A 14,475-nucleotide genomic window follows, 5' to 3' on the forward strand; every position below is an offset into this window, starting at 1 on the left:
TTGCCATCAAATCTTGTTGCCAGACATTTTATATTACTTCTGAATCGTTACCAAAAATGCAGACTAGTATTGGGTAGTAGAAATACTTCTCTCCACAAACAGTATGTTATTTGGCTTTGAATGAATGTGCATAAGCTTAGAGAGAACACAAGAAAGGTCAGTAGGAAGGCAACAGTGTGTGTTCAGGCAGAGCGCTACTGAAGTTTTGCTTCTGAAAATGGGTTTTCCTTTGTTTTCAAGAGATCTCACGGCATACTGCTGGGTGTGGTGGGCTCTGACGTGCCCCTGAGAGAGTTGTTAAAACTTGCTCCACGGTATAAGGTAAGACTGAGATAAGGCAATTTTATTGTACACAGCAAAGTCACTAGTCATTCTTCCACGGGCATGATTCTGAAAAATCATTCCTCCTCCTGTAGGAAGAAGTATGAGCATAAAGCAGGAGCAGTTGGATGTGGTGGTGCATGTAATACATATGAAATCATTCACCACTAGAAAGGCTTAGTCTGTTTCAGAAACACAAGGACTGGATGATCCAGTGGATTCACCACTGGTCACGGAGTCTTTGCACCGTTGTGGTCACCAGCTTGGATCCTTCAGAGATGATATGGATCTGATAGCCTGTCTCAGAAGAAGTAATATTTTATAGCCAGTTCCCAGTGGACAACAGCTGCCATACCAGCTGGCAAAAAATAAACAAGTTTCACTGTCAATATTCTTGGCAGAAAAACAGTACTGAATTCATTTCAGAGACCGAACAGTTCTGCCGTATCAGAAGGTCTTTTTCTCCACATCAGCATGAAGATTTCTTGGCAGGACAGCGTACAGGAGGTTGGCTCTCACTCATTGTTGCTGTACCTAGGCAGTGTATTTGCTGTCCAGAATTTAGTCCAACAGTTACTTGTAGCTCTGTAATCAATATATCTTAATATATATACATGTATGTTCATGTTCATCCATAGGAAAACACCCCAGAGATGCACTGTTTAGTTTGGTTTCTGCTGTTAGTTGTGTGCAGTGACCTTTTGCTCAATCTTTCTCCATACCAGGAGACCAAGCATATCTGAGGATTGCCAAAGTTATCAGGCAGTTTGAGCCATCATTTCAAGTTTTCAGTTTCTCTTAAATAACTATTAGACAACAGCAACCAGTTAGGCAGTTGTCCAAAACCTGGTCACTAGAGACCTGCAGGACTGGAAGTGCTGTCAGAAGCTATGCATCTGCACGGTGCTTCCAGATCTGGATTCAGGATTTGCGGACTATTTGCATGTAGCTGCTGAAAATGGCCCTTCAGGCAACCCAGCAACCGAGAGCATCAGGGTGCAAGTGCTCAGCAGGCAAAAGCTAGCTGGTTTAGGTTTGGGGAAGTCTTGTCTAGGAGCTTCAATTCTTATACACGTTTATTTTCTGTAGAATACTAGTAATACCTTTTCATCTTCCTTCCCCTGTGTCACTCAAAAGCCATATGTCACAATAAGTTTTCTTCTGAGCCAAGAAGGGACACTGTCCTTTCCTCCAAGTAGTGCCATGGAAGAAGAGAAAATTATTTGAAGGATTTATTTACATCAGAGGCAGGACATGACTTCCCAGAAGCTCTTTCAGTTCCAGACCGGTTCATAAACCTCATATTCTCAGCTTGAATCCTTTGGCATATGTGCTACAAAGGACTGGTTCCAAAGCCCTTGAGAGCTCATACATTTATGATCCCACCTATTGGGCTGGGAAATTTCATCTTTAATAGGCCAACAAGGAAGTTTGCCATAGTCCTTGGATCCATTCTGCCACGCTGAGTTGAGCTCTATGTGATTGCAAAAAAAAAAAAAAAAATTTCATATAAAGTCCAGAGTTTTGATCTGGCATATGTGTGATATGTAATTCATTCCCTCCAAAAAAGTGCAGGCGGACTGTGAAAGACTTACCTCCCTGCTTCCCTGTTGTTATCCCTCCAGGATTGTTTCTATAGGAATATAAAGTTGCTACGTTTTTTTGAAGATAGAAAACTTCACCATTCTTTTTTTCCATGAGACACCTCATATTTTGGCAAGCACAGACTATCCATGGGTTTTCAGCAATTCAGGCTTTAGCTGGAATTTGTATTATGTATGGGTTTGATCTGAGTAATTGCTCTCATGGAAATCTCTTGGTGGTATTTGCTAAGGAGGCTGGTCAGGCTCTAAGAGGGTGTCTTTCCCTGCCTGTGTGCAGAGATGGGCTACCTGCCCATACCTGTGTGCACCCGAGCACAGCCAGTCTTCTCCAAGCAGCCAGAAATGCAGGGATAAAAGGGTTGGGATGGAGCCTGTTTTCTGCTGGTCGATATCTTTAAAAAGAAAATCCTGTTGAATATTGATGGGGCCAGGGTATCAGCAGCAGCCACTACACAGCGGTGCTTCTAGCTAAAACAGAGCTAATTATTCTCTTCCTCCAGCTGGGTGTCCACGGCTACGCCTTTCTGAACACCAACAACGGCTACATCCTTTCTCACCCAGACCTCCGCCCTCTGGTACGTATAACAGTAAATTGGAAATCCTTGCTGACTTGGGAACACCAGCTTTCAGGGACGATCCTGATTTCTCATGTTTTATTGATATATGGGCCCTAGGAATATGAGGGCCAGAGAAATCAATGCCACATGCATAGGTGCATATTATGTATACACGTGTGTGAAGCAGGAGGTACCCTGCCTGTCTTCTCTGTATGTGGGTGGTGTATTTCTGGGCACTTGCTGTACTGTGGGCACATGTATATGTATGCATGCAAGGCTCCACTGGAAAACCAAATCCCCTCACTCAGGCACATCTCCTACAGGAAGATTCAGCATGGGTATCTCCCCACTAAAAGCTGCCCAGCAGCTGTAGCGTTGGAAATTTGGGGAATTTGAGGCTAGCAAGGTGGAGTAACACAAATCCTGGTAACATGGGATGTCAGAAACAAGTTAGGGACCAGTGTGCTGCAACTACTTAAGGCTCAGAGTGGACACAAGGATGTTTCTCCTTCATGGTGCCACCTGGAACTCCAGCCTGCACATATCTGCAAACACACTACGGGCTTTCTTACCCGGGCATGCAATACGTTTTCTGTTTCATACACATGCCTGTCTGCACAAATCTCCATGCGCACAGCTTATAGGTGTTAATGTGGTTACTGGCAAGAGGAATTGCCACCACAAGGGCTTCACACCAGCTGTCTTCATAAAGGCAGCTTTGCACAGAGAGACCTCAGACTTGGGTAGTTACTTCACTATGTGAGGAGAACTTTCACATCATGTTGCCAGGATGAGGCAAAGCAAAGCTAGGCAAGGTCGTTGCTTTATCCTCCACCTGAAATTGCCCTCTCTTAGTCTACTTCACACCTTTTTCTTCACCAGTAAGATTAGAGGGAAATAGCTCTCTTCCATCAGTTAACCTGAGGTGAAAAGCCTACTTTTTTGTCAGCGAAGCTAAAGCTTAATTCCCATCAGGAAAGATCTCCTGCTGGTATTATAGTGTTAATGGGATTACACTCTTAGCTGTGGAGGAAAAAAAAATATTTCCTGGAGGTAAGCATATTGTACTGATCTATTTAGCTGAATATTCTCGCAAACCAGGCTGTAGCTTTTACCTGCGAGTTCACCTATGTTCCTGCCTGTCCCTTACTCCTGACACAACCTTTCCCACTTGAACTCTCCCAGCTTTGCACTGTTTGCATAAAGAGATATGTGGCATGGGACTGAGAAGGTACCTGCACCCAAACACTGCTTCCCAGTCAGAGAATAAATGAGACTGAAAAATGCATATTTTTCAAATTAGAAATTAATACTAAGTTCTTAAAGGATTAGTTTAAAAAGTTATCTACCACTTACTGGGGTGGTTTTCCCTATTTTATCCTCTCTCTCTCTCTCTCTTTTTTTCTTTTTTTTTTTTTTTTTTTTTTTTTTAATAAATGCCAGTATAAAGAAGGAAAGAAACTGAAGCCTAAGCCAAACTACAACAGTGTAGATCTCTCAGAAGTGGAATGGGAAGACCAGGATGAAATAGTGAGTATCAGAAAGTGAATTTAGACTTTTGTAGCCCCTTCTTTCGGTTACTGTGTTGCCTGCATGGAGTGAGGATGAGGGAAAGGGCACTTCTGTTTTTTCTGTGCAGAACTGGCCCTTGACTAAGAGAGACTGGTAGTCTACAAGAGGACAAGAATGATGCTTACCTACAAAATGCTTGCCTTCCTTCTCTGTACACGTTTTCCTTCCCATGGAACAGGCAGAGAAAGTGCTGGCAGGAGGAAAGAAGCAGTCAGAGGATGCTCCAGGGAGCTGGTCTGTCTGTACCTGGCCCACATGCTGGTGCTGGCAGCTGCACCTCTGCACATAGCTTAACACAAAGCCAAAATAGCTCAGGAGTATGGAGGCATCCCATGATGTTGCCCATCTGTGTAGTATGTGAGATAGAGCTGAAACCGCTCAACTAATGAGATCTGCAGCAAGAAAGAACGTGCAGTTCCAAAAGAGACTAAGCTTTGCGGTCACTTCTGGTAATAGACAAAAAGCATAAGGAATATAAACACTTGAGAAAAACAGTTTTCCAGAAAACACCTTATTGCATATCTTTGGAAGCAGTGAAAACAATAGCAGACAGAGGGAAATGGCTAGAAAATCCCTTTTTTACTCTCTCAAGCAAAATTATTAAAAAGTAGTAAGCAAGAAACAGTGTGCACCCCAACAGCTGCATGTTGCAGTGTTTCAGAACTGGGTACCCAGATACAACGAGAAGGCAGAAAGGTTCCTCTGTAGCTGGCTTTCTTTTACTCAGAAGAATTAGGAGAGAATAGCTACTTAAGATGCTATGGTAAGAAATTAATTTGGAGTAAGATAGAATTAGCTGTGGGACACATGCTTCTGGATTACAGGGGAGACTGCTGAGATAAAGGGATCTGATGCTATAGATACCACATAAACAGGTGGGACAAGCAAAGTGTCCAGCAAGAGGATTACAGCAGCTACTGCTGCAAGCACAGGGCAAGCAGAAAGGGTCTCACCCGCAGAACTCAGCAAGTGGAAGGGTGGCAGACTGAGAAAGAAAACACAACGGGACTGTGTGTGAGACATGGAAAGTAAGACAAAAATAAGAGATTTTACATGCAGTGAACTTGACAGGTTATCTATGTCTTTTTCTGGGTTTACTAATGTCTCTGCCACTGAAGACGCTTTTAGAGATATTCCTCTCTACAGTTTGCTATTTTACAACAAAATTTATAAAAAAAAAAAAAAAAAAAAAAAAAAAAAAAGCATTGATACCTGAATGCAGATATGATGCAGTGTAAGGTTTCTGCCCTTAGGCAATCAGAATAAAACTATCCAGAGTGAAAATATATATCAAAAGAGGCATACAGAACAAAGCCACTTTGTGTTCCTGTACTGCATCTTCCAGAATAAAGAAAGGTTGCAGTCATTGATATCTGCAGTGTGACTTCAGCAAGTTGAGAGTCTCTCAAGATACACCCACTGCAGCAGAAAGATGCCAACGTTTCAACACTCAGATTTGCAGCTATGGTATTAGATCAATGACAGACTCAACATCAGTTGCAGTATAATCTCAGCAACACTGATAAGCAGCAAAATCAGACTGGAAAAATATGCCCAAGTGCTAATGATGTGTAATACAGCCAGCTGCTGAAAAGAAAAAGGGAGGGAACACAGCACTGTCTGTAAAACAGAAATTCATGTACAACAGTGCTATTTGCAGATGGGCAGCAAGGAAGTTTGGGGTTGCTTTTAAAGTTACACGGGGCTATTCTTAGCATGAAGGGACCAGGGATTGTGGGGTCCTGCCCAGCAGTCTGGAAGCTGCCACCCAAACAAGTTTCTGCAGCCTTGACAGAACATCTGAAGAAGAAATTAGCCTGCAAGAAAGTTAAGACTGAGTGGCCAAACACCTAGATGTTATGAGAGCTCCCAGGTAAACCGTATGTCTGTGCTGGTTTGAAACCACATGAGTAGACAGGGGAAAGGAGTCAGCAGCAAACAACCCCTCCATCCAAATTCGGCTACACATTTGTCAAAGTGAAGGCCAACCACTGCCAGCAGTGCCCTGTGTAATGAGGACTGAGCATTACAGGGACTCCCAGACACCAGGACTGTGGCTGATTGAGTTCTCCATGCAGGAGAAGCTGTCGAGGAAGAAGCAGCAAGCCTGGGCTGTGCCACTGACCTACAGACACTGTCACCTCAGCACTGGGCACAGGCCTGGCGCTGGAGCTGAGGAGATCCAAGGAGATCTCATATCCACTGGTTTACTTCTCCACTGACTCATGGGGCAAGGAAAGATGGCTGGCATTCAAGAAGATCTGGATGAAACAGCAATAACCAAACTAAACCCAGAACCCAGAGAAATTGCCGCAGGCTGTTCAGGCCAGAACAGAGCATGCCGTGGCTCTGGCAGGAGGTCAAACTCTCTTAGCAAGAAAGGAGTTACAGAACCAGGCCGTGTTTTGATTTCCAAGACATGGGCCTTGGAAAACACAGGCTTTATATTCTAGGTCTGTAAATAACCCACATCAAACAGCCATAATAAATAGAGCTGTGGCCTTGTAAAGCAACTGCAGTTGAGTCTGGCCAGCACCTGAATGGAAGCTTGTCTCTGGGAGTACGGAAGCAATTTGTGTGAATGAATAAGCTACTTCCCACCTTTTTTTCTATCCAGGCTGAAGCAATAGGCTGATATGCTCTGGCAGGCTGGACCTGAAGTCAAACCCTCTGCACTTATGGAAAAATTCCCTGGCTCTTTCTTGCAAGAGGCTGGGAGTCACTGTGAAAATTACATTTTGCCTTTGGAACCTGAATTGAATGAAGTGGTCTTCTCACTGCCTCCCTGGCTATCACACAGCCTTGCTTTGCTGTGTTAAACAGCTGCTTTGCTGAACTCAGAAGTGGTGCTGAATGCAGCCTATAATTTATAAATCAGTTTTAAAAGATGCCAAAGAGCTTTGTACTCGGTCTGGGGGAGCCAGCGGGTTTCTCAGGTGTCTCTTCTTTCAGGCTCTCGGAGCACGGTGCTAATGACTTGCTGGCTGCCAAATGGTGAAGTCTGAAATGTGGACTGTCAGTTTCATAGCTTCCAGGTCCTTTCCTTTAGCTCAAAAGACATATCAACAAGCTTTCAGCATAAGCCATTATTATTCCGTGTTACCGACTCAACAAGGATCCTGACCACTGAGAACAGGTTTTCAGTTTAAAAGAAGCAAGAAAGCTGTGAAGAGAAAAAAAAATGACAGTCACTCTTTCCTGTCACAGCCCCTGTATATTAATGTCAAGCAGCTCTATTAATTCCTGTCCTGCTCTGCCTAGAGATGCTAATGTTGATCTCGTTCACCTCTGCAGCTGAGAACTGCCATGATCAATGGGGAAACGGGCTACCTCTCTATGGATGTGAAGGTCCCTGTGGATAAGGGGGTAAGAAATTATCAGGCTCGGGTCACGTGGAGGGAAGGGAGGGGAAATGGATGCTGAAGAACCATGAAGGATGTGGTTTTAATGCTCAGCATTTCAGAGTGTGAGGATTTTATTGTTTCACCGCATATATAACACATGTGCTAAAGGCATAAAATAGAACATCGTTAGAAGTGCTCTTTATACCTACCGGCATTCCGTGTGTGCAAAGGTGCTGGAAATGCCTCACAGCTCCCTACTCTGTCCAGGCAAAGCCAAAAAATCGTCTTGTACATTGTTTATAGGGCTGTGAAATGAATCGGAGATCTTCAAGAGTTTAGAGGAGGGGAAGACATGTTGAGCTGATCTAGACAGAAAGAGGTTTGGAGGCTTTTTTTCGACTCCCTTTCCTTACCCAAACGCACTCAAGAAAACAGTTCTTCACTCTGTCATTATGAGATTTTCTTTATCCAAGTCTGATATTAAATTTCTATGCAAATATTTACAAGCATCTTCTGAAAACTCCTAGTGAAATGGAGACTTCTGAAGGTTCCCTACCAGCTCTAATGTAGGGTTATACATCTTGCCTTGGAATCAGAGCAAAATGGACTTGTACATTTAGGTTCACTGCTACTTTTTCATTCGGGTTTATTTAATTCTCCCAAAGAATTTGGCTTCCATCATTTCCTCTTAGGAAGTATTCCAGAGTCCTGCAAGTTTAACTGCCCAGAAGTCTTCCAAATTTGAGGAAAATTTTCCATCTTTTGTAGACAGGCTTTTTTTCAGCCATCAGGCTGGCTGAGCTGCTCCCATGCAATTCCAATAAAGCGAGCACTCAGCCATTGCTGAGATTATGCTCTTTCCCAGTGAAGACACCCCTCTGTTTCCCCTGGATGGTTGTATGGCTAGACCTTATAACTAAATTATCTGTCTCTATTTTTGGTGTTTATAAGTATCAACTGTCAATGGATTCGCCCTTCCCCAACAGCAGCATTTGAAATACTTAAGTTTCAGTCCAATCAGTTCAGCAATTACTTCTATTCCCTTTGTCTCTTGTATCATTTCTTTTACACAAGTACCAGAGCTTCACTGAATTATTTGAGCACAGTTTCCCTGTTGCTCTGTAGAGAGCTTCGTTTCTCTGCAGTAGGATATTTCTGAACAGGAAGCCCCAAACTTCTTTTCTGCTCTCCCTTCAAATTTTTCGCCATCACACAGTTGACCCAGAATTACTGCCTCTGGTTCACAGAATCACAGAATGGCTTGGTTGGAAGGTATCTTAAAGATATCTGGTTCTGATCCCCCATCACCTAGTTCCAACCCCCCAGTTTCCATGTTTTTTAGCTATTTTTTCCAGTTGCCTTTTTTCCTTTTTTTTTTTTTTTTTTTTTTTTTTAACCCAAATCTCACTTCTTTTTGTCCCATCTTTCTAATATTTTGGGTTGTTGGAACTTTTTCTCAGTACACAGAGAAACAGTGATTTATTTTATCTTACAGATCACTGTACATAAAGGCTCCTAAGATACAGTCTGTCTGTTCCTCTCAAGAGATCTTTTTCTCCTGATGCACTGTTGTTTACTGCTTCTTTCTGGCTACAGTACTGCAGTTGGTTCACTTCACATTTTATTTAAGTCCACATTAATTAAGTCTTTAGAATAAAATTTCATGAAAAGCTGCTTCAAGTGCTTTATATAAACCCAAATACATTGCATGTCCTTTATTCCCTTCATCCATTATCTTTGTTATGCTGTCAGAAAAGCAATCAGGGTTTTCCAGCAAGATCTATTCTTTGTAAGTCTAGATTGCTTATTGCTCTAACTTAACCTCTTTTCTCACCTTTTCTCTGTGCACCCTCAATAACATTCCTTCTGAGTCATCCAAAGGTGGCTTTTTAGTTCAGTATTTTAGGGATATCTTTCTGTTCCCCTACCCAGGAAAAAAAAAAAAAAAAGTGGCCTTGGTAAGAGATATTACCTGTTTTAGTCTGCAAGCTTTATGAAGCATAATAGGAGACTGAAACTGAGCAAGTCACCATTTTACTATTATCTGAATACGCGCGGAGCAGGGACACGAAGCAAAACGTAGCAGTTCCCACCAGTGCTGTGGTAGCTGATGAAGCAGAGCAGCAGCCGAAACAAAGAAATTGCTGACAGAGCCTGCAAACAGAGAGGATGAGGCAGTCAGCAGAGAGAAGGGCTGAGTGAAGTGGATAGGAATTATTCTGTCAGCCACTTAAAAGAAATTCCACGGGTTGATCTCGGGGAGGTATTGAGAGCGGAGTGAGATACAGAAGGGAAAATAAGGTCCAAAGACAAAAGGGCAGTCATTGGAGAAATCTGGTGGCAAAACCTGCTTTTGTTTTCTGCTAGGGGACAAATGGTAGGCCTGTGGCAAACCAGTGATAAGGCCATTAGTCAGGAGTGATTGCCTCAAACAGCCACAATGCAGACACTTGACCTACATGTGGTGCAGTCCTGCCTGGCTGTCCTCGGCCCTGCTTGGCTCCGGGGTGCTCTGCTGCTCCCCCTTCCCATGGGTGAGCGGTGATGCCTACAGCTGTCCTGGGGAGGCTGTGCTTTCCCCGATCCTGCAGAAAGAGAGCTCTGCCTGCCTCCCACAAGCCTCAGTCCCTGCTGCGCCAGTTGTGTTGCAGTACGCACTTGCCATGCAGGGAGAAAGAAGGGAGAGAAGGGGCTGAGCTGCCTGCCACCTCCTCACCAAAAAATAACCCCATCTCCTTCCCCCATCTGCCATGTGCACTAACTCAGGGCACGCTGCGGAGCTGGCGCTGGCTTTGCCCTTTGTGCATCGCGCCTCTTCTGCAGCTGCACGGCCCGAGGAGGTACAGCTTTCCCCGGGGAACAGTGAGCTTTCTGTATTCACTCCCTGTCTCCCACACACATCCTCTCACCTCGTTTTCAGGCTGGGGCTGGGATTTTAAACATATTAGGGTTCATATACTGCCATAAGGGTTGAATAAAAATTTTCCAACAACTTTTCTCCTTTGGAAAAGAGTTCCACTGAAATCAACACTTTCCTACAGGAAAAGGCCAGTCTGGCAAGCAGCTGAGGTTCTGAAGCAGCTTTCAAAAATCTGAAATGTCTTGAGTTGAAATGTCAGTCTGAAACAAATATTTTTGTGTGAATCAAAATGTCTTGGATTTGAATCAGCACTTTTGTTTCATTCGAAAATGTAAATTGTTTCTTTTGTTGGTGTTGTTTTTTTAACAAAATTGGAATATGTTAATGTTTTGTCCCCGTTTGGCATGGAGGGAAGTGTCAGGAATCTCAGCATTTCCCACGGAGTGACAAGAGCTGTCCCCAGCTGCCCACTGATGCAGTGGGTAGGGTGTCCGTCCTGCCTCTCCTCCCAGCTCACCTCTAGAGAAAAGAAAGGTTGAACTGGAGACCTAGATGGAAAGACAGGGTGGCTGCCTCGACCCTGAAAGTCACGAGTTGCTGGATATGCTGAATACCACATGTTCATCCCTGCCTCTGGACAGTCCTAGAGGGGTGCAAAGTGTTGGTGATGATCACCTGCTTCTGCTTAACCCTGGGGATGTGGATCCCAGGTCACCATCACCACTATGACCTTGGGCTGTCAGCTGGTCTCTCACTCTCTCATTCCTGCTCTCATTCCAGAAGCGAGTTCTCTTCCTCACCAATGATTATTTCTTCACGGACATCAGTGGCACACCCTTCAGGTGAGCATGGGCTCACACATCACCAGTACAATGCATCAGAAGCCTGCCATCAGGGGTGGGAAATTGGTCTTTAAAATGGTCATAAAACGTGACTCATGAGTAGAGCAGTGTAAATAACTGATTGCTTTGTTCCCGTAATCCCATAAACTGAAAATGATAAAAAAATCTAGCTAAACTTTTTTTTTTTTTTCACATCCAAAATGTTTTGAAATTGTCATAGATTTGATACATGTTATTGTTGATTTGAACTTTACATCTTTGGCCAAAAATGTTGTCACCAAAAACGTCTCACAGCCCTACAGACAGGTTCCTCAGCCTCCTGTGCTGCAGTCAGATCTCACTCGATCCTCTTTCGATGCTGTTCTTTTCTTTAATAGCTGTGGAGGGAATTAACACCTTTAGGGGTCATCACTGCAGGGAATGCAGTGTCGTGTTTTGGGATTACACCCCACCTTGCTGACAAACCCTCTGTTTCTCCTCCTGCCTGCAGCCTGGGGGTCGTGCTGTCCAGGGGGCACGGGGAGTACATTCTGCTGGGGAACACTTCTGTGGAGGAAGGTAGGTGGCTCTGGAACAGCCCCGCTGTCCCAAAGGACAAGGTAGCTGCTCTGAAACTTACTGCTTCCCTTCTCCCTCCCAGCCTGTATCTCTGTCTGCTACCTAATTGAATACTCAGCGTATGATCTGATTTCAGGTTTGCACGACCTGCTCCAGCCAGACCTGTCTTTAGCGAATGAATGGTAAGTGGAGGAAATCATGTCAAAGACGCTGGACTTTGTCATGAGCTTCTGGCAAAGTTCCCAGCAGCTTTGCTCGAGTTCACCACACTCCGTGGCCCAGAGGAAAAGCTGTGCTGTTCAGGGACTGCACCTGGAAAGAGCTGATGGCCTCAGGGTATGATAGCGGTGCCTCCAGAACTCAGTTCCATCTCTACCCTTGGGAGATCCCACCAAGGCCTGGGATGTCCCCAGCAGGAAACATCTCCTGAGATTTATTCTCAGTCTTCTGTACCCAAGCTCATTTTGTTCTTCCTTGCGTTGCCCTGATTTGTGCTACAAAACCCGCAGTATGTCAGACCTGTCAGTGCATTTTGTAGCAAGGTTAGCGAGACACTGAACCATGTTTTAAAATCCGAGCTTATTTTTGGTTGGCATTCCTCTGAACTGAGCCTAGACCTAATTTCCAGTGAACGTGGGGGTGATTTATGACCGCTGTTTCAAGAGCATGCATAATTTATGGTTTTGCTTGGTTTGGACATGAAACAGGGTAAAGCATGGCACTTTCCATTTATTGCTGTGAGGTTTGGGATTTTCATGAACCCAACATTCAGTTACACTCAGGCACATGAACCCAGCCTGTACCAAAGCCAAAATAACTATATTCTAGAAGCCCCACAGCCCTTCACACCTCTCATTACACTGTCAAGTTTCATAGGCAGAGCATTTGAGACACATGCAGTGACTTCTCCTTCTTCTACTCCTAGCTTGGGGTGTCAGCTTACCACATTTTACATATTCATTACTCTTCGGCCTTGCTCATAAATCATTCCTTTCAGTCCATTAATGAGATGTAATTCTCTCTCATAACCCCTTCCTCTCCCTTGTCCTGACAGTGAAGCAGTCAAAACTGAAGCAGGATTAGAAGGCTGGTTTATTTTATCATACAGAGACCCACACTTGAAAAACATTCTCCCATTTCTCCCCGAACTGTGTCCTACAGCTGTGTACCATTGGGAAAGCTTTTGCTGACACCATATCACACTGCAAGCTCATTCCTCATCTCACATGGCTTCTCTGCCTCCTTTTTTCCACTCCCAAATCAATGTTACTCACACTGCATGCAGCCCCCTGCTTTTCAGGTCTCTCCATCACGTTAATTGTGTAGAGATACACAGGTACACACACTACTCGGCGTATAATATAAATGACCTTGCAGGAAGGATTTGGGACTGCTAACCACACTGCATTGTGAACTTCAGCTGGAGGACACACCAGCAGCCCTACTAAGTGCAGCAGTCACATTAATTAATGTTTGGTTTTATTGGTAGGGTTGACTCAGAGCCACATTGTTAGGCTTTGTGTGGCCGTGGCATGCAGCTACAGCAAAATCTTTGCAGCCCAAGCTTTCTCACTGTATTTTTGTTTGCAGTTGTTATTGTCGTGGAGTGTTTGTCTGACTGTGATTCTTTTTGCCCTTTGGGGCTTCTTCTCCCTCCCCACCAGGATTTACTGCATCACGGACATCGATCCCGACCACCGTAAGCTCAGCCAGCTGGAGGCTGTGATCCGTTTCCTCACAGGAGAGGAACCTGACCTAGAATGTGAGTCCTGGCCATCAGAAGGGCCCTGCTGGGGTTTTCTGTAACCTCACGGGCAAGCGGGGACTGTGAGAAACTGATTGGTGTCAGACTGAGCTCCCCTGGCAGCTGCTCCCACAGGCAGGGCTGAACTCTAGCCCAGCTGAATTCACAGGTGGAAATGAGCTGAGTGAGGATCCACCTCCTTGTCTCCAGCAGAGGATTTTTTTTTTTAATTTCAAAGCTGTCACATAACTTAACTTCACTGAACGTCTCAGCACAGGAAATAGTGATGGACGAAAGGCTTGATTGGGGTGTGGGGGGGGCTGCACACCATGCTTGAGACAGACCGACCAGCTGGGCTAGAGGCTGGCAGGAGGAGCCAGAAAGCTGCCGTCACTATCCTGCTCCCCAGGGCCACAGCTAGCATCCTCCGTGGGCTGCACTGCGCCGTGTAGACAGATGGAGTCTTTCAGAAAAAGGTTATTAATTCTGTTTTCCAAAGATGATCAGTAATTGATTTTTTTGGGGGGAAAAAAAAAATGCTACAGAATGATTATCCTCCCTCCTCACCCCTTGCAGCAGGTCCGCTCTCCAGGTGAAGCACAGGCACGCGAGCAGCTGAGTGGGACCTCTGTTGAGGGGCAGAGGTGGGCAGCTGTGCATGGGAGCTCCCTGCAGGAATTTAGCCTTAGGATGTCCTTCGGCTCACCTCACTCTCCATGGCTTCAGCCTTCTTAGCCGTGCCAAGTGCTGAACCAAGATTTTGTGTATAATGCTTCAGAAACCTCTGACACAAGGATTTGGATCTCTTAAAACTAAAAACAAATGTAATCCGATAATTGCTTTTCTATTATACCATGTGAACAGACCCCTCCTGGCTGAGCTTTGAAAAGGCTGAAAAGAGATGTAGCAGTTGAAGAAGACAGGAAGGAGAAAGGAAGTTTTGGGAGGGCTGAGTAGAGGACCTTGAAAATTTTAAGTTCTGTGGGGAAAAAGAAATAGGATTAGGACACATCCTAGGCATACAGGGCCTGAGGAAGGAAAGATCTGCTGGTGAACAGGGTGGTATAGAAAAG

At 44.6% G+C, this 14,475-nt stretch overlaps 1 protein-coding gene across 1 annotated transcript in view; it reads left to right on the forward strand.

The window, feature by feature from the left end:
• CACNA2D4 (calcium voltage-gated channel auxiliary subunit alpha2delta 4) overlaps positions 1–14,475 on the forward strand; it is a gene marked incomplete at its 5' end in the record, with an annotated part of 113,023 nt that overhangs the window by 36,833 nt on the left and 61,715 nt on the right. Inside the window, 8 exons of the mRNA XM_082751847.1 lie at positions 241–321; positions 2,426–2,500; positions 3,926–4,012; positions 7,349–7,420; positions 11,039–11,100; positions 11,591–11,658; positions 11,795–11,840; positions 13,323–13,420. Of these exons, the coding sequence (XP_082607973.1) occupies positions 241–321; positions 2,426–2,500; positions 3,926–4,012; positions 7,349–7,420; positions 11,039–11,100; positions 11,591–11,658; positions 11,795–11,840; positions 13,323–13,420 (589 nt within the window). The remainder of the gene's footprint in view (positions 1–240; positions 322–2,425; positions 2,501–3,925; positions 4,013–7,348; positions 7,421–11,038; positions 11,101–11,590; positions 11,659–11,794; positions 11,841–13,322; positions 13,421–14,475) is intronic.

Source organism: Aythya marila (assembly GCF_965140915.1).
Source record: "Aythya marila genome assembly, chromosome: 1".
Lineage (NCBI taxonomy): Eukaryota > Metazoa > Chordata > Aves > Anseriformes > Anatidae > Aythya > Aythya marila.